This window comes from Cryptomeria japonica, chromosome 8 (assembly GCF_030272615.1).
Source record: "Cryptomeria japonica chromosome 8, Sugi_1.0, whole genome shotgun sequence".
NCBI lineage: Eukaryota > Viridiplantae > Streptophyta > Pinopsida > Cupressales > Cupressaceae > Cryptomeria > Cryptomeria japonica.
This window is the reverse complement of record NC_081412.1, coordinates 182,925,433-182,945,969: the sequence shown is the minus strand read 5'-3', so window position 1 is coordinate 182,945,969 and position 20,537 is coordinate 182,925,433. Positions and strand designations below refer to the sequence as shown.

At 35.2% G+C, this 20,537-nt stretch overlaps 1 protein-coding gene across 3 annotated transcripts in view; it reads left to right on the top strand.

Annotated features, from left to right (window-relative positions):
- LOC131048405 (probable sugar phosphate/phosphate translocator At3g11320) overlaps positions 1-20,537 on the top strand; it is a 79,942-nt gene that overhangs the window by 40,648 nt on the left and 18,757 nt on the right. For all 3 annotated transcript variants that reach the window (XR_009106413.2, XM_057982358.2, XM_057982361.2), the window contains exons 2-3: positions 19,342-19,445; positions 19,738-19,966. Coding sequence is in view for 2 of the 3 variants with exons in the window: in XM_057982358.2 (XP_057838341.2) it covers positions 19,342-19,445; positions 19,738-19,966 (333 nt within the window). In the remaining variant the exon portion in view is untranslated. The remainder of the gene's footprint in view (positions 1-19,341; positions 19,446-19,737; positions 19,967-20,537) is intronic.

Below are 20,537 nucleotides of genomic sequence, written 5' to 3'. Positions count from 1 at the left end.
TAAGTTCCTTTTTTTAAACCTTTGCGGTAAGCTACTCTCTGAAAACATGCCAATGAAATAAAATTCTGCCAGTGAACCTTCCACTAAGAATCTCTGCTTCCCATGAATACCATAAACAATGTTGCTTACCATGGGCCTTCTGAAATTATGGGCTGTGTACAACCAATGAGTTAGCCTTAAGCCAGCAGAAGTATGTGGGGCAACCATTATTTTACAAGAGTCAATTCCTTATATTAATGGCCAGTAAAATTCTGTTGGTTATCACTATATTTATTTTTCAAATAAAATCAATTCAGTTATGGTGAATTGACGAGAGTTATGGATCTATATATTCCATTAAGGGTTGTTCTGTAGCAATTGATGATTCTATATATTCTGTTGGTAACCATTCCTTGGCATTCTTGTTGTATTTTTAATCCAATACTACAATTTTTTTTTTTTGATCGGTAAAATGTAATTTTTATTATATTAAGGTATCAAGATTTAAACCTGGCCTGAACCAGGTGGGATTACAACTAGGGAAGTATCCCCCCGAAAAACAAGGCACTAAAGTGCAGATACCCATAAACAGGTTAACAATTCAATTTTGCGATTTAACTATGCCCGTATCATGTGAAAGAAGAAGCATATTGAAAGTTCTTTTTTCCTTAACTCTTCTGTCCCTCTTCCTCGTCACCACTTGCCAACCTTTCTCCTGGCTATCTACACCCTGCATCTCTTCCTTAGATTCTCCCTCACAAGACCTCTCCCCCACATCAATGCTTTGTATACAAAATTGTTTATCATTTTTCTCCCCCACAGTGCTAAAACCAGTAGTAACACTATCATTACTCCTTGTCTCTACCCCTCCCCAAGCCTTTGTCCTTTTGGGATCCATACCCTGCTGTACCTCAAAAGCATCCTTTCCCTTAATGACTGTTGGTGTTTCACCTTCTTTCTCCTTTCCTTTTGCATCCTTTGGTGTATCTACTTCTTTCTCCACAAAGTAATGATGGGGGGAAACCTCCCTCCACCAAGTTGCCTGTTTGGGTTGCATCCTCTTGGCACACTTTGTCGCCACATGCCTTGTTCGAAAACATCTTCTAGATCTGAAAGGAATTCCCATGTTATCCATAGGTTGCAACCAACAACCATTAGCAGATTTCAGAGATAATTTTGTTGGAGGACCTTTTTCATGTCCATCTCGACCAAAATGCGAGTGTAGGTAGAATGAAAGAAGCTAAGGAACCCTCATCCACCCCCAAAAATTTGCCTAGAGTATCCCCAATAGCTTCAAAACAAGATACCGATTAGTACTGTAACGGAAGATTTGGAAGTCTTACCCATAATGGAATCTTCTCGAAGGATTCGGTAGTAGGGTTGAAAGCTAGATACCATGGTTTCAATAGCAGCATATGGTTATCTTCCTAGCTCCACTGATGCTCACACAAGATTTTCTTCCTATCTTGTTCATTATCAAAAACTACCACAAAAAAACCTCAGGCCCCCGGATAATTTGCACATCTCACTCTAGAATGGGGCTCCATTTATTCAGTTCAGCAAGGTTTGGCCAAAAACCCTTAAATCTCCCTATTAGGCCATTCTTAGTGAAATACCTCCCATTACCTCCCTTCCAATCTCTTCGTCCAAACATATTGTTGGTCTATTCGCCAATGGCTCCACCCATTTTTACCCATATCCTTGCTACCACGACCACCTCTCCCAATATTTTCATTCATCACTCCATATCGTGTAGGATCCGTGCCATCCCCACCATCTCGAAAGCCAACCCTACCACCAAACGGAGAGGGAGCAACTGGCTGCCCAAGTCCATCAGAAGCCTGTCGTCCTTGTCTCCAGTCATCCCTGCTCCACATCGCCTCCTTAGGAACCCTAGACTTATGGACCCCAACCACCCATCCTTCTCTAGCACCCCTCCCCAAACTTTGCTTCTCTCCCGCCACCATAATTCTTGCAAAACACCCAACCTTCCCACCCACTCTGCCTCTGTTTGAGTTACCATTACTTGCTCCTCCACAACTTACACCTCTAAAACTTTCCTTTTCAACTCGTACTGCACAAGCATAGCTAGAATGTCAACTAAATTTACAAGAAACTCTGCTTGAAGGCCTCATCCTTCCTGACTGGAGTTGCTAGGTATGAGAGAATCTGACTCTTAGAGCATTCGCAAAATCCCTAGCAGTAGGGCACAACAGTAGCAACATCTCTATCACCATATAATAGTCCCAATACTGCAAATTTTAAATGCTGTAGTTCGGAGGTTATTTGGTAGTAGCTTAGAAAGCGTCAGTTTACTAAAATATGCTTTTATATTTATATTCCTTTAAGGGCAAAGTAGCCAGATACTCCTTTGTCCCTGCCTGGAAGCATGTAACCTTGTATCCGATACGATCTAGATACACGTCTGATACTATACCCATGTGTGCCCAAAAAACCTTGATTTTCCAACCATGTCAGATACTTTGTGATTTGATTTTTTTATAAATTTGATGTAAATCTTTCTAAATTTAATTTAAAAAAATTTCAATCATGCAATTTTTTATATTTTTTTTGGGTATAAACAAAACCTACACCAAATGAGAAAGACAAATGACTTTTTTCTCTATTTCAGTGACCCGTTTTTTGGGGTTATCTTCCAATGCAACTTTACCATTTTTGCATATTGGAAATTTTAAAATCAACTTATAATTATTTATGTAGCAATTATGTGTCCATATTGCTTTTGTAGTTATGAAAATCTCCTGCAATAACCTAGAAAATTGTGTTAATATATGTGTATGTGTATGTGTTAATATATGTGTATGTGTTTTTATGAATGTCGTATTCAGACGTATCCATATTGGGGGTCTCACAAAATGGCTGTATCCGTATCTAATACCGTATCTGTATTTGTATCCGTATCCATGTCGATGCAACTTTGTTTAGGGGTAGTTGTGGTAATGTCTTGAGCTTCATGAAGATTCTGATCACTACTCACACAGTACAGAAATCTTGTTTTGAAACAGCTATGAAATGGTGATACTCAACTATTAGGAGCATGGTATAATGTCCAAAACAGTGTGTGCCTGTGTGTTCTGGTAATTACTTAATGCAGTTTTGAAGCCAAATATTACTTTTTTTTTCAATTTATTTTACATTTGTGTTCTTGGTGGTATGCATGGGGATGTGCTTAATAAGTATGCTTAATATATGAAGCCCAATAATGTTATTATGCAGAATTAATAGTAATGCTAATATGGACTGCAATATGTATGACAGTCATACTTAATTTCATATATATATTCATAATACATAAGAAATATATATACTTATAGTCTAAATCATGTTATTACTTTCCGTATTTAAGAAGATGGGATTGAGATGTTCCAAAGAGGGGCAGTCTAAATCCAAGCAATAGGTTAAGTCCCAAGATAGGGTGGGGATCAGCGACCCATAAGCCTTGAGGGTATCGACCCAAGATAGGTAAGGGCTTGGATCTGTAAACTTTGAGGGAACCTATTGTAGTTGGTCTCTAAGCACTTTGGTAACATATGTAAACCCTTCTCCCTTAAAACTGAAGTAGTAGCAAGGTTTGATATCTATATTAAGAACTATGAATAATGAAATTAATCAGCTAATGAGGAAAATAGACAAGCACTTGTTAATAACTTATTGAAGAAAATCTATCAATTTTAGTATATTTAAATAGATCAAGTAGTAGAAGGGTTTTTGGGGCCCGATTACAAGTGTATCTTCCAAAGGCAAAGCAAGACCTTTAATGCACTTGCGTCGGGCTTCTTAAAACCCGATTCATCTCTTCTTGCGTTTTCATTATCCCGTGATAAGGAGGGATTTCGTTTTGTTTTCATTAATGATTCAGTGATTGCATTGTAAGAGGAGTGTCTTTCTTTCAACATTATCTATATGATTCTTTGGGTAGATTGTTATTGCCTCATTTTGCTCTTAGAGGTCGTGTTTGGGAGTTGAGCAATTTCCTTCTTTCCAGGTATGTTCTTTTTGTGTTTTCATTTTCTTTTCTTGATCATCTTTACCCATTGTGAATGCACCTTGTCATGTTTTGTTGCCTCTATGTGTTTTTAAGTGCTTTGTGCGATGGGGTTTTCATAGTCCGACCGACCATGTGTTCGCCCTTTCCTCTTGTCATCTTCTAGTTTCATTTGCGTTTGAGATCTATGTTGTTCTATCACCAAGTGTGATTGAGGGGATCGCTTTTCTTGTAAGTTCACTTACTTGCAATCGGGTCTCTAGAACCCGATTACGAGTCCCATTGCATAGTACTTGCAATCGGGTTGTAGAGATCCGATTGCAAGCACACTCTTTTCCTATCATTTTTCTCTCATAAGTTCGTAAGCCACCATCTTTGCATTCCATTATGTGTTTACTTGCAATTGAGGGTTTGGCACCCAATTGCAATCTCATCTCTGTCATACGTTTGCATTTCCCTATGCATTTATCTTGCAGTTGTGTCTCAAACCCCCGATTGCAAGTTTGTGTATTCCTTGTTGTCCTTGCGCTTGCAATCAAGGATGACAGTGGTAAACTCGATTATACTTAAACGCCTTTGCTTTTTGCATTCGGGTCTTTAAGATTCGGCTGCAAGCTTCCATCTTTATTCAAAAATAACTTTCACTTGTAGTTGAGTCTTGGAGACCCGATTGTAAGTTTATACCTATTATGCAAGCTCTTTTACTTGCATTCGGATCTCCAAGACCTGATTGCAAATGAAAGTTTTAACATATTTTCCCCAACTTGTGCTTTTGCATTTGCACATTCCAAGCTTGCTGCACTTGCGTTCTACCCCTTGAGATCTGAAACTCTGCCCTTGTCACTATCAAAGTCTTGTCCATAATGCATTGACCAAGCTTGCCCACTCTTTTTCACTTTCTCCATGATAAATATCATGATAGGTCAAAAGTTGGGCATTGTTTTTCAAGCTCTTTCATTTGAAGAAGATATCATGGCTTCTCCAATAGTCTGTGATGATGTCTTAACTCTTTGGAGCTTTCATCGCAACGTTATAGATTCTTGCTTGATGACAGAGGAACCAACATCTCCTTCCAAAAAGAAGATGAAGTATAAATATGACAAGTACCAAAATGAGATTTCCCCTTCTCAAGTGAGCTCTCTTGTTGATGAAATCAAGGACATGGAGATTGGGCATGTTGATATGACCGAGTTCCTTGAGAGAGCAGAAGGGTCACCAAGTCATGCATGCAGTTGCTTTTGAATAGTCATATTCACTTGGTTTCTACTTTCCCAGTGGTTGCTTTGGAACTGGAGTTTGTCCTTGCTTGTGTTGCTCATTTTGACAAGGGATCTAGGACGATCAAGGATGACGATGGTAATATTATTATTAGATTGGATGCTGAAACCATTGATAAAATCTTCAAGCTTCCAGCTGCCCCAGTATATGTAGACATTACAATGAAGGGTGCTCTTGATCACTACAACCATAAAAAGGTCAGATTGCATAAGGCATATCAATTCCAAGTGGCTTTTGGCTTAAGAATCCCAAGATCTGTTTCTCTCGGTGGCACAAATTGTACTGTTCTAATTTCACTGAAGAAATCAGTGACATGATCACACTCCTGAGCAGGATAATGGGGTAGAAACAATCTAATGTATTTGAGATTTATATGTATAAATACATTGTGGTCATGAGAAAATCTCAGTCTCATATCTTTTGGGGTGAAGTGATTAGTGACAACCTATGTGAATAGCTCTCACAAGTTCCAACCACTCTCACTTTCTACATGAATTCCCACCTGGTGTACATTGTAGCATCACTAAGACAATGTCTAGGTCTTTCTACCAAAGGTGACACGTCGCTAGTACCAGTATAGAAATACTATGATCAACTCACCTTGAGACTTAGGAAGATTCCCTATAGGAGGGTCAGGATGCCTTCTTTGGCCATTTCATGTGTTTGTATGATAAGATACTTAAAAACAAGAGTGTCCAAGGCAGCGTGGAAGAAAGTGAATGAGTACGGTTGCTTGTTCCTTCAATTCCCAACTTTCACTTACATGAGAGTTGGATGTTTTGAAGGTCCTCCATATATGCTTTTGAGATACTCTACTAACAAGTTCATCCCGATGATAGAGTTGGCTAGACAACTGATGACAGTTCATGTAGTCCAGTTAGCTCAACATATCCTCACATAATCCACTGTAGATTGGCCGATATTCCTTGACAACTTCAGCAAGAGCCAAGGCAATGGAGACAAAATTTTAAGAAATCAAGTTGAAGAAGTTTAAGGCGAGAATTTTTTTGACTATCGAGGGATGAAAGATAAAATCAAGAGAGCCTTCACTCATGTTCATCGCCTTGAGGATATCTGGGTTGATCTTCGTACAAAGGAAGACATCAGGAAGATGGACTACAATAGGCTTACCTTGGAGCAAATTGTAGATCTGGATCTAACCAAGATTCCAGAAGGCATGGTAGATGATAGGAAAACTCTTGATCCAAAGTATACAGAACAAAGGGTCATTGAGTCTCCTCTTCCATCGGTCCAATGGTTGTAGAAGGAATGCACTTCAATCTTTGATAGATTTCAGCCAATCCTTGCCAACACCAACGCTTGGCTGAAAAGCAATAATGTTAAAAGTTAAAACCATAAAGATTAAGGTTGGGGCAGAAGATGATTCAACAGGACTAGTTGGGTGTAAGTTTGAGGTGAGAGTCAAATCCAAAGAGGGTGCTTCTTCCTCCTATACTAGAATCAAGCTAAGAGTCAGTAGGGATTTGGTTATTCCTCCAGAAGAGGTATCCCCGAAAGGAAAAGAAAAGCCTCAAGTGCAAATTCAGGTCATTGACCCTGAGGATGAACCACAAGAGGAGAATGCTCCAAAATCTCCTATTACTTTGAACTCAAATTCTTCTTATATGGCCATTCCCCAATTGTCTTTGGATGTCCCTATGTCTCCAATAGACACAGATGTGGATTCTTTTTCTACAATTCACATTGATCCTATTGTGCCAAGTGCATCTATTTGTACCATTGTAACATCATCAACAACTATTATATCTATGAATGCTCCACATGACAACTTGGAGAATGTTTTTGATGCAAATCCTTCATATACCATTCTATCAAGTATGTAACTTCTTGAGATTGATACCTTTGTTGTAAACTTTGATAGGTTTATGTATGAAGCCGGCCATGATGTGTCATCCAAGCAAACATTGGTTGCTGTTCAGACTGAGGCTTCCCCTAGAATGACAATTGTAGTATAGGCAGAGCTTGTTTCTACACAAACTGCAGTTGCTGTTACAAATGCAAGCTCATTAGATTACCCCCATGGTTGAGTTCAATCACTCCAAAGAGGAAAAAGTTGGAGATTTCTCTTGATGTGTTTGACTTTCAGTGGCTTAGGAAATCCAAGCCAAAGGCTGCCAAGAAAGCCAAAACAGTTTGGCGAGTGGTTGTAGACAGTAGCAAGATGAAATATGCAGAGGTGGCATAACCTCTTACTGATAAACCACAAGGAGAAATGCAGCTATTTGATTATAGGTTCATGAGGGTGGAACTAGGAAAACAAACACATGCTGAAATGATGCATGATGCTCAAGACTCAGTAGCTTCGTTAATTCAAGGTTATGATGAGCTCCTAGCAAAGAAAGATAAGTTCAAGGAGGAAAATGTACAACTCATCTCAATGATCCAAAAGATCACTAATTCTTCAGAAAAGGTTGATCCCTTGACTTCCTCCACTTTCGAAGATTCCATCAAACAAGTTGAAAAAGCTGCTCAAAAGGTCAAAGCTATTGATTCTTGGGTAGATTAACTAGCAGATCGGAGTACTCAAGTGGTGAAGAAAGCCTTACTGGTGCTAGGCAATGTAAGGACAACAAAGATGAAATTGAACCATGCTTTAGAAACTTTTAAGCAAAGTCTGGAATCTATAGAAAGAGATTTGAAAATTTGGCATGAAATGGATCAAGTAAAGTTGGAAATCCTGTGCAATAACACTGTGATACCAAACAAAGAAAGGCATATTGAGTTTGAGGAGCTTATGATCAATAGGTCATTAGTTGTCAAGGACTTGATTAAAGATATTGAAGTTGCTCTTAAAATGAGTACTGAAGTGGAGTAGGATATAATCTCCAATTTTGAGAAAATGTCTTGCAAGGTGGTAAGTCAAGATGAAGAGTTGCTTCTTGAGAATATGATATTTTCTGAGTTGGTGTCAAGGCTTCATTAGGAGCTTGAATCCGAGCAATTTACAATGACTTAGATCAATAGATTTGTGAATTACCAAGTTTTCCTTGATAAGATGTAGACTATTCTTGAAGAGCATAGAGTAGCAACAGTGAGATACTTCGATGTCATAATCAAAACTGTTGTTGTTGCAAGGAATACAACAGGTCCAAATCCTAATGAATTGCAAGAATCAATCAACAAGTTTCAAGCTTTAATGGCTAGGAATAGAGAAGAACAAGAAGTGTCTCCTGACACTTAAATCATGTTTTTGTTTTATGCATTTTCCTTTTGACAAATTACAGGTAGTCTCATCACTTGTAAACTTGTAACTTGTAATTACATGTAAACAAATTACAAGTTGAAATACAATAGGACTGTAATTTGGAATAAGTCATAGTTAGTTATAATTAGTTGTGGAATAAGTCTTAGTTAGTTGGACTTATCCCACTTTTTGCTCTTAGCCCCTCTTCGATATATATTGAAGGGTGCTTTATGTAATTTTTATCTTTTGGGCAAGCAAGAAAACTCTGCAGAAATTTACAGCGATAAAGACTTTGCGTTTTATACTTGTAAATTGGGTTCTCAAGCAATACAAAGAAGGCATTTGAGTTTCAGACTTTGTGTTGAGGCCTTGTTCATATATCCGTTGTGTTCTTATGTGACAGTGATATACTTGTTTGCATGTACTTGAGATTCTAGTGAAGTTGTTGAAAATAACTTTAATCTAATTTTTTCTTTTGTAGACTTTGTGCTGGAAATATTGAGGATTAAATAATTGTAGCTAAATGTTCATAATAGAGAGAAATTATAAGATTTCGTGCTTGTAGTTGTTCTTATTTATAGTAGTCTAGATGTGCACCATATCAATAGACTTTGAGCTGTTGTAAGTTGTACATTGTTATCCTACTAATCATTCTAGAAGGTAGATAGGATAATAGACAAGTGAAGACTTTGAGCTTTGCTTCTATATTCTTGTCCAGTAGAAGTGATGGAAGATTTTGTGCTTTTATGGAAACTTTGCTTCCTTTCATATAATCATCTTTGTAGTTCTTGAAATTTCTTAAATTTTTGTATTTGTTACTCTATTTGTAGTTTCTTTTCTGAAGAGAGAAAATAATATCATCTTTTCTGAAAAAAGAGAAAAGGATGTTGTCCCACCAAAGTTAGATTAGTGTTTATAGATTATAGTTAAATTAGGAAAGGGGGAGCCTTCCCTTAGAATTAGGAGAGTTTTTAACTCATACGTTGTGTCTGAAACCATAATTTTGCATGCCTTTCTAGGTGTACAAAATTTTCAACCAACGCCTGACAATTGTCCCTCAAATTTGTTATGTTAATGCTCGTCACATCATGAAAATATAGGTTTATGGAAATTGGGTATGAACAAAATGTGATGTCATTCTATTAAAGTATGCCTTGTTTTTGCACCTATATGAATAAATTTGGTGTGTCCTTAGATGAATTTGTGCTCAAGCAGAAACACACATGACCTTAGATTTGAAAAACATCTTGTTTAAACTAATAAATGACGTCGCACTACTTAGTCATGCATGCCTAAACATAGATCTAAAAGGTGTCCAATAAAAAATTCTTCCTTGTGTATGGTTGTGCGCCCAGAACAAGAGAAATAGTGATTTAGAACATAGAAAATTGCAAAGAATGAAAAATATGTCTAGAGCGTGTGCTTGAAGATAATAAAATGAATTTGCAAAAGCCAATCCATGCCTAGTATGCACTTGTGTGTGCTAGAGAAAGGTTTTAGAAATTTTTGAAAAGAAAAAAATTGCATGTAAATGCTAGGATGTGCACCTTTAGTCGAAAAATCAATTTCAGAGTAATGCTGAGCTTGTATAGATGGAGATAATCGAATTCCTTTGCAAAGTCTAAAATCACATTGTGAGGTGCATGCTGGTAGGAGGCAAAAAACGTTTGAAATTTCAAATACCAAAATAATATCTAGGGGCACACTAAAATAAAGGAGAACAATGCTTTTTGCAAATTCTAAAATCACATTGTGAGGGAACATTGTTGTGAAAGACATGGCATTTCCAAGATCAAGTTCAAAATTGCATTCATAGGTATGCAGCTATGTGAAGATAATGGATGTTCAAAATTAAGGATCAAATTCAGATTGTTAGGGGCACACCTCGATGAGGAACTTATTTTGAAGGTCTAGGTCAAATTGCATTGTTAGGTGAGCACTTGACAAAGTAGAATGGTCTTAAATATTTTCAAGTTCAAATTGCATATATAGGTGCACACCTAAATAAGGTAGAATGAATTATATATTTTAAAGTAGTTTTCAACAATGAAGTGTGCACCTATATATGCAATGAAGTGTGCACCTAGAATCGAACTTCGGACTTCGGACTTCGATTCTTGAATAGCTGCATGCACTTGATGTAGGCCAACCAAGATTTGCTAGGTTCTGCCAAAGAAAGGTTTCAAATTCAAGAATCGAAGTCCGTAGTTCCAGACATCTTTAAAGGGTTTGCAAAAGAAAGATTTACAAATTCAAGCATCAAAGTGGATTTCCATGTTTTAGACATCTTTAGAGGGTTTTCCATGATCATAATGAAAAGCTTCATTAGAATCATCATTTAGAGCCGCTCATCCAATAGTCTATTTTTAGTTAGCACTCTTCTTAGTTGTCTTCGTTTTCAAGGAAAAGAGCATATTTTGAGATTTGCTATTTTTAGGTGAGCTATTTATAAATCACACTATTTTTAGCTCTCTCTAATTTTAGCCCAAGGTGCTATTTTTAGATCATCTATTTTTAAATCTATTATCATGCAAGAGATGTGAGTTATTGTGTTAGTTTGTATATATTTGTACTAGTAGTATAGTCGAAGATTGCTGGAGTTTAGATTTAGTTTTAGTGGATAGAATTTTGTAATAATAATTACATTGCAAACAATTAAATTTTTCCTACAATAGAAGTTGTAGCTAGGCTTTTATTATTTTCTCACATAGAGTTTTGTAAATGCTTATAAATAAATGCAATTTTGCACTTATATTTGGAATAGTAATTTTCATGCTTGATTGGTGCTAAAATTGTTGTTGAAGTATGCTATGTCATACAATATTATGGGCCAAACATCGCTTGATAATTATTGAGGGCTTTGTATGGTAGTGATGATTAAGTTGTGTATTGTGGATTTGTATTTATTTTCCATGTTAACTCATTATACCTTGTTTGTCATGTCCCCTCTTTTCTAGTCACCATCCAAGAAGGGTAGATTTGCCTGTTAGACGTCTCCGCAGGCAAATAATGTGGTTAGGAGATGTTTGGTTCACCAGGAGGAGCTATACTTGGTCAATTTTGGAGCTTGGTGAAGAATTATTCAATTAAGTTTATAATAAAAGCTTATAAGAGCTTATTAGTTATTTTATTCTATAAATAGCAATTTTATTAAAATGTAACTTAATAAAGTTAAAACTTAAATTGTACCCCATGGCTCGATTTCCTAGGCCAAGTTGATTTTAGAAGGTGGTGGTTTTTACCATGATGAGCCCACCCTCAAGGCTGGACGCCATATTGGAGGGAAAAAGATTCCTTGGAATCTTTATTTGATGCCTTGTTGAGGTTCGATGAGGGTTGAGGAGCATAAGTAAGGAGTCGATTCATTTTGAAGGCATCTTGATTTCATTTTTTATGACTATTTTCTGTTTTGCACGGTCTGCAGCAGAGTGTTCCAGATCTGTGAACCATAGGAGGACGGAAACTCTCCAATTTTTGAAGGTGTGGATGAAACCCCACACTTCCAGCATCACCATGGCAGCATCAAATGTTTAGTATTTGGCCAATAAGGGTCGTAGACAGCAGAAATCCATCTTTGTGAGCATTGGCAGGTCTGATTCATCAATGCTGGGCGGTTTGCAGTCAGTTTTCAGCAGTTACAGTAGTATATGTTGCAGATTGTACCTTCCCCAGGCTGGCCGTACCTCTATATCTTGCTTGGGTTCTCAATAAAATAAATACAAGGGTTTTAATTAGGCTTTTTGGTACAAAAAATATTGTTAGCAGCAAATAAGAAGAATTCCAGAAATTATTTGGTGAAATTGGTTCATACTGGAGCTATACGAGCAAATTAGTGGGTAGAAAACAAACCAAATTGGTGTCTCTCTTGGGGAAAGTTCAGGAATTGCATTGGAATCAGGATTTCTTCACAAATTTGTTTTAGATAATTATTCAGTAGGTGAATAAAGCTCATTGGAGTCATTAGTTGCAGTTGGAGGTGCTTCATTCAATCTCTCCACTTGTTCAGGTCAATAAATCACCTTTAATTCCTAGCACTGGACTCTTGGTAGACCACTATTGGCTTGGGTTGTTAAAAATAATCATTTATTTCCATTTGTTCTTTGCTGATAAATAAAATCAGAAGTCTGAAATTCATTTTCAGTCAATTATTTTATGTATTGCATTTGTTATTCATTTTGCATTGTCAAATTCCAAAAGTCAATAACACGCAAGTTATCCTAAAAACCTCAAGCTGCATGAAAAAACCAAAATTCCAACCGCTGGTCAAAGAAATCAAACTCAGAAAAACATATCAGATTGTTCCAATCAGCATTCAACATCTTTCATTGTTTGTATAGATGAGATAAATTGAATTTACAAATATTGTAGGCTTTGCATTGCAAAGTTTAGAAAGTATAATTATCTTAGCTTTGTATGCATTGATTCCATTTGATTTGAATTTTTTCTGTTATGTAAACAAAATCTAGCCTGTTTACTTGCACTACCCAATGTTTATCTCTTTAGCAATTATAGGCTTTTCATGAAGTCAAAAAGCATAAAAATCTCTTGCCTTGAGTTAAGGAGCATGTTAGCCTTTTGACCTAGAAGAATCCAAAATAACACCTTAATTTTATTTAGCATTAGTGTGTGCCATCTAGAAAACATTGTATAAATTGTAAATAACAACTACATATTGTTCAAATTAGGTTAGTTTTACTTACAAGGAGCTTCTCCTTTTAATTTGAAGAGCAATTTTATTGTATATTTGTTCCATTTTGTGTTGCACTTGATGCTGTGAATTAAACTGTTTATATTTTTTGATGACTTTGCTAGTGAATGATGATTGATGCCTAGTTATAGTGCAATTAGCACTTGATTATTATCCTCCAAAAGAAAATTCTTCTACAAATGTACCAAGTCTTTCACCTTTATTAGAACTACTTCAAACAATGGTTGATAAGGTGGGAAACAACAACAATAAAAATTGTTCACCTCCATTATTGACATGGGGAAATCAGATTGGTTTTTTGGCATTGATAGAGCATCATGGTCTTCCTTGTGGACCACGGAAGAATTTTTGAAAACTATATTGTGGTGGCAAGCAGCATTTAGGTGTACATATTTCAGCCTTCACCATTGTGTGTGAAATTTGAGTGTAGTACATAAATATATGATTCTTATTAGTTTTTAAAAACATTGAAAGCTGCAATAACTGATTGGTTCCATTATCTTCTTTCCAATTCAATCACTAGTTAGGAGTTAATGAGTGACAAGTTTCTTGTGTGCTTCAAGTTAGCTTAAGATAATCATATCTTGTTTGCACAACTTTCAAATGCCAAGAAAGACGATAGTAGCCTATGAGGGAGTTTGTTGTGAGATCCAATTATCAAGATTGTTGACACTCTAAATCCTTCTTTCAAGATTCCATTGAGCTACTCATAAACACTTTATCTTCAGAAATTGCTTTCTTTCACAAGGTAGGTCTCATTAGTGAAGTAAATGATGCTCAAAAACATGCAATTGACTTAGAGGATCATATGATTGCTTAAAGGATAATTCAAAGAGATTCAATTAGATTGTTAGTACAAACATTGACTGATTGTTTATTGCAAAGGGTGGTAAATGATGTGGCCAATATGATGAAATAACTTCCCTTGAATGCTCAACCATTTAGTAGCATTCACCTCCTTCAAGTAGGAATAATTCTTTCATCAATTATGGCAGCCACAATTTCCCTGTTTTGGCAAGGCTAGTAGTATATGAATCTTCTTCATCTCCCATATATTGCAGAATTCATTCAATAGATCAGCATGATGGCCTTTGTCTTGAAATGAAAAGGCTCTCATAGATTTTGGCAGTTTAAATTGAAAATCAAGGGTGTTTGGGTGATCCTCAACTTTTTCTAGATAACTGGATGGTGGATTTGTGATGGTATATGCCCAATATGGACTTGATAAAGTTAGAGATAATTTGCATAATCATACTTTGAATGATTTCATGTGTTCACATGAATACGTTCTACAAACAAAACAATAGTTACCACTAGAAGTGAAAATTTTGCCTTCTATCCTCAAATTGGTTGAGGTTTGATTAACAAAGATCCTAATCTCACTCAAGTATGCCTTATGTTCTCTAAGGAAGGTGAGATAAAGTCAGCATCCAAGGAGCGAAGTTGTGATACATAGCTTTCCACCAAATACAATGAATCAAGTTGTTTCTTTTCTTCATTCAAAGGTTTATTTAAAGAATTTGCAGCAAAGGTAATTGAAGAATGTTAGATCATTCAAACTATTCAAGTGATATCTACTGAAGAGTTGGAAATAGAAAATTTGATTATAGAAGTAGTTGACGATTTTCCTCAATATTTAACACCATTACTAGAAGAGCAAGGCATTTTTCTCTTTCAAGAGTTTTCAACATCAAGTTCAATAGTCTCCATAAGAACCAATGATAACAAATCTCAATTGACAACTTTGCCAAAATTAAAAACTTTGGTGTTGGAGGTTGGTGATACTAGTGAAGGTTTGTGGTTTGACGAAGAAGAAGATTTTTTCTTGAAGATAATTTAGCTATAGAGGCACTCGTCAAACTAGAAGATTACGTGGAAAATTTTTCGCCAAGTCTTGACAATTTTTTGTAGCACCTTGAGGGTGGGTCTTTAGTGGAGGACATAGTGGATTTACCCTTAAGGTTTTATTCATCACAGATCTTTTGTGTATTAATGAGAAAGTAGGTGTTGAACATTCAACAATTATCAATGAACCTATGCTAGAAATGGTTATTATAGAAGATGAAGAACATTGAGAAAATGGTAAGGAAATAGAGCTTGAGGAGGTTGCAGCTTCAAGTCTTAAAGATTCTAAGAGTAGTAATGACAGTGAATTTTAGTTCTGAGGGAGATGTTTTGAAGAGAGAAAATTTGATGACAGAAATGGATGTTTTTCTTCAAGACACCAAGAGGAAACAAAAACATTAGAAGGTCATGTTTCTACTCTTGCATTTATGTTAGTAGATGATGGTAAAATTTGTTACTAGAAATGGATATTTTTATTTATGTTTTCTTTGATGATACTTCAGTGTTGGAAGATTCAAATCTTCATGGTTTGTCAGATAGATATTCAATTAATAAAAATGCTGAAAAATTACCATTAACACAAGGTTTGTTGTCAATACACATTATAGACTTGGAGATTCAGGTGTAGGTAATGAAGATCTTTCTTCAACAACTCCAGCATTTTCCAAGAAATAATGTTTCATCTAAGTTTATGGTTGAGTATGCTGAAGTGACGTGAAGATTGGATAAACTATGAAGTGATTATCATTCTTGAGGTTGTTGCATTGCATTATGATTTTGTAAGATGTATTAAAAAAGAAATGAAGTATCTTAAAAAATTGTTGAATCTTAATGAGTTGGAAGATTATGCTAGATGCTACCTTGATTGAATCTCATCTTACAAGGAGAGGTGGCTATTTTTCCTAGCCTATAAATGATTTTATTTAATCCATTTTGTTAACAATTGTTCTTGCTTGTAAAAGAGATTTTGTTTTCCGTGTTATGCGGTTTTGTGTTTCTCCTTTTGTGATGTAATGTCATGTATTCATGTTAGTTTAGGTGTCTTAGGGTAATCTTTGATTAGATTATTTAAAAATAGTTTGACTCTATACCCAGCCGCTAAAGCATTGGCCTATTGTTTAAACCAAAGATTTTGAAGTTATCCTACATTGCAAGAATGCCTTGTGGTCCCTAGATAGAGCCAATTCTTGTACCCACAATTTTTTTTTGTACCAAGTCCAAGTTCAAGTAGAATCTTTTTCTTTCTTCAATCAATAATCATGTTTCAAACTTGGTCTTTTTTATCTATGTGGTTCTTTTGGTTTTTTCCATTGTTATCTTTGTAGGATCAATAGATTGGCCTTTCAAGTTCATCTATCACAACAAAGGGATTTATGAAGGTTTGTCAAGGCATGACAATTTTCCCTCAAATATGTTGTTTGCTTGTCATATCATGAAAGTTTAGGTTTTTAGAAACTGGTTATGAACAAATTATGATGTAAATTTGTCAAAATAACAGATAACATTATAATACCTAGTCATGCATGCTTGAACTCAGGTGTAAAAGGTCTCAAAAAAAAAAAAAAAATGCATCCATGCACATGATCATGAACTTATAATATGAGTAATGGTGCTTCAAAACATAGAAAAGGCACCTAGTGACTTGCATGCATAGTGAATGGCATGTAAAACTTTTCAAAGAATTGCAAAACATGTAGGCATGAGGTGCATGCTTGAAGATAGTAAAAAAATATTTCAAAAGCAAAAATCATGCCTAGTATGCACTCATGCATGCCAAAGAAGGGTTTTAGAAAATTATGAAAAGTACTCTTTAAAAAGCAGTATGTTTATGTGCTAGGGTACACACCTTAATACAAAAAAATGAGTTTCGGAGTACTGATGCATGCCTATATATGAAGATAGCAAGTTTCTTTGCAATGCCTAAAATCACATTGTGAGGTCTGTTGGTATAAAGGCAGAAAAAGACTTTTCAAATATCAGAATAGTATACCTAGGGACATGCTTGTATAAAAGAGATTTTTTTTTGTAAAGTCCAAAATCGCATTGTGAGGGGCTCACCTTTGTCAAGGAAATGTCATTTCCAAGATCAAGTTCAAAATTGCATTTGTTGGTGTGCCACTATATGAAGAAAATGGACATTTAAAATCATGGATCAAATTCACATTGTTATGGGGCACACCTTTGTGAGGGAAGATAAGTTCAAAGTTCTCGGTCAAAATTGCCTTGTTATGTGCACACTTGACAAAGTAGAATTGGTGTTAACATTTTCAAGTACAAATGCATATATAGGTGCACACTTGTATAAGGCGGAACAAGTTCTGCATTTCAAAGCAGTTTTCCACTGTGAATTGCACACCTATATAAGGAAGAGTGAGTTTGAAGTTTTGAAAATTAAAATTACATTAATAGATAGCACCCTTGATGTAGGCCACGACAAAGTTGCTAGGGCTTTTTGAAGAAGTGTTTTCAAATTCAGGCATCAAAGTGGATTTCTAGAGTTTGACACCTTTAGATGCTTTCCCATGATTGTAACAAAAAGCTTCATAAGAATCATCATTTAGAGTCCCCTATCCAACAATCTAAATTTAGTTGGCACTAAGCCATTTCTGTTTTCAAGGAAGCCATTTTTGTTTCCAAGGAGCAGATATTTTGAGATTCGCTATTTTTAGATCGAGCTATTTGCAATGTGTACTATATTTAGTAGTTTCTAATTTTAGCTTGAGGTGCTATTTATAGATCATCAAATTTTGGATCTCTTATCATGCAAGAGATGTAAGTTCTAGTGTTAGTTTGTAGTAGTTTGTATTGTCAGTCTAATTGAAAATTGCTAGAGTTCAGATTTATTTATAGGGGGTAGAATTTGTAACATAGATTGCACTACATGCAGTAAAGTTATTCCTAGAGTAGAATATGTAGTTATTTTTTACTTATTTTCTCATGCAAAGTTTGGTAAATGCTTATAAAAAATTGCAGATTTGCATTTAGATTCCAAATAGTAATTCTCATGCCTACTTGTTGCTAAAATTACTGTTGAAGTATGTTATGTTTTATGTGATTTTATGGGTTAAAAATTGCTTAACGATCATTGAGGTTTTGTAGCACAATGATGATTAAGTTGCATCTTGTGGCTTTGTATTAAATTTGTTTGCTAACTCGTAATATCTCGTTTGTTTGTACAAATGAGGTAATTGAATTGTTTTTCAAACATTGCAGGCCTTGTATTGCAATGTTTAGAGAAGTGTAATCATCATAGCTTTGCATAAATTGTTTTCCTTTTGATTTGCCAAGTTTTTATGTTGTGTAAACAGATTCAAGCCTTATGTACTTGCATTGCTTATTAGTGTTAAATAATCATAGGGTTTTCATTCAGTTAAAAAGCATACAAATCCTTTTCTTTGAGTTGAATGTGTTATCCTTTGGCCTATGTTAATCCAAAAAGACACGACTTAATTTAGTTTAGCACGAGCTTGAACCATCCAAAAAACATTGTATAAACTATAGATGGTAAGTACATATTGTTTAGATTAAGTTAGTTTTTATTTACAAGGAGCTTCTTCTTCTAAGTCAATGAGTGGTTACATTTTGTGTCAGACTAAAAGGTGTAAATTAAAATGCTAGCAAACAATTGAAAATAAGGTGAAATCATAGTAAAGAATTAGAATAGAAAATTTGATAACTAGATCATGCTTACAATGACTTTTTAAAATTTTAATGGTTTATTTTTCTTTTATTTTTAATGGAGTTTAATATTTGAGTTTGTGTTAAGATTCAAGAAACAAAAAGACATTGACAATACTAAAGTTGACAATCAGGTCACTCTTAAAGTAATTATTATGATGGCTATGTTAGTAGCGAATATTTCTACTCATGTGGAGAACTTTTATTCCCAAAGATAGTATCCCTTCATCATAGCTGAAACATCATAAAAAAAATAGGGGCAATGAAAATTATCATGTGAATTTGATATTTATGGTCATGTTTTGAATAAAATCTTCAGGAATTGGAATATTCGTGAACATACCATTTTCTTTCAAAGCACATGTAATATCCCTCAACTAAAATAATTATAATGAGTAAGAATCCTTTAAGTGTAAACGATAATTGTGGTCAAGCTTGCAAAGAGATCAAGATTCTGAGTTGTGCTTTCAATGCATCTTCAGTTAGAAAGGCTGTTAGTTCAAGTATTAACATCGATTAGACTCTACTATCTTTTGGAGATGGTGCTTTTGCTGAATTACAGGTGTAACATCATCAGAAGAATTTTAATTAATTGGTGAATGAGTTCTTGCAACTATTTAACCATCTCTATTGTGGGGGCAGGGAGAACCAAGTTTCCATTTATATGGATTTCTTATGTGTATTTGTGCGACTGCTGCGCGGGCTCTAAAATCTGTCCTTCAAGGATTACTGCTTTCTTCTGATGGGTTAGTGAAATATGTATTTTGGCAGATTTTACAACTATTCACATCATGAATCACAATATTTATGAATTACTGCATCAAATTTTAGTTACAAGTAATTTCTACCGATTAACACAAATAATTTCTAATTGTTATCTTTACCTGACATGATCTATATGAGTAAATTCAACATGATGTAGCATTAGGAGGTCATAATGCAAGCCTCTTAGCTCTTATTAATATTTTTTTTCCCAGGCTATTTTCTTTCATTCAAATATACTTAAAGCTTTGATCCATGTCTCAACGTATATTACAGGGAAAAACTGGACTCCATGAATCTGCTGCTGTACATGGCCCCAATAGCAGTTCTGGTTTTGCTGCCTGCTGTACTAACAATTGAACCTAAAGTGATGGAAGTATGTGTAGCTCTTGCAAGACAGGATAAGGTCATAGTATTTTTGCTGGTGGTTAACTCTTCAATGGCTTACCTTGTAAACTTGACCAACTTTCTGGTCACCAAACATACAAGTGCACTAACCCTTCAGGTTTGTTGTCATTTTCTTTTTGGTTGTGCTAAGCTAGTCATGATAGCTTTTATTGTTTCCCCGATTCATTATTATTCTTTTTTAAAATTTCACTTAAGATGTTGAAAGCTGTGTTACCGGATCCATTGGACAAGATGCCAGATCCAGGTCTGGTTCGAATTGGAGTTGGGGTCCAGTTCGGTGTGGCATGGATCTATTAGGAAGACATCTTTTTTCTTCAGAAATTCTGAAGGGTTAGTTGTGTTCATGGAATCTGTTTCCCCCTTTTGTTTCATCAAGAGAAGAAGTTGGCCATGATTGGATCATCAATGCCCCACCCTTAGACGATGATACTAATATTTATATTTCTAATTTATATTTTGTGGTGCATAAAGTGCATAGAGTTAGAAGTAGAACAAAGGCATATGCACCCTATCGAGTTTAGTTATCAAAACACATTATTAATATTTATATTAATATAGTATTATTATATGTAAATATAATATTATTAATTTATTATTATATTTTATTAAATAAGTATTGATTATTTATATTTATAATATTATAATTCTATAAAATTATAACAGTTATT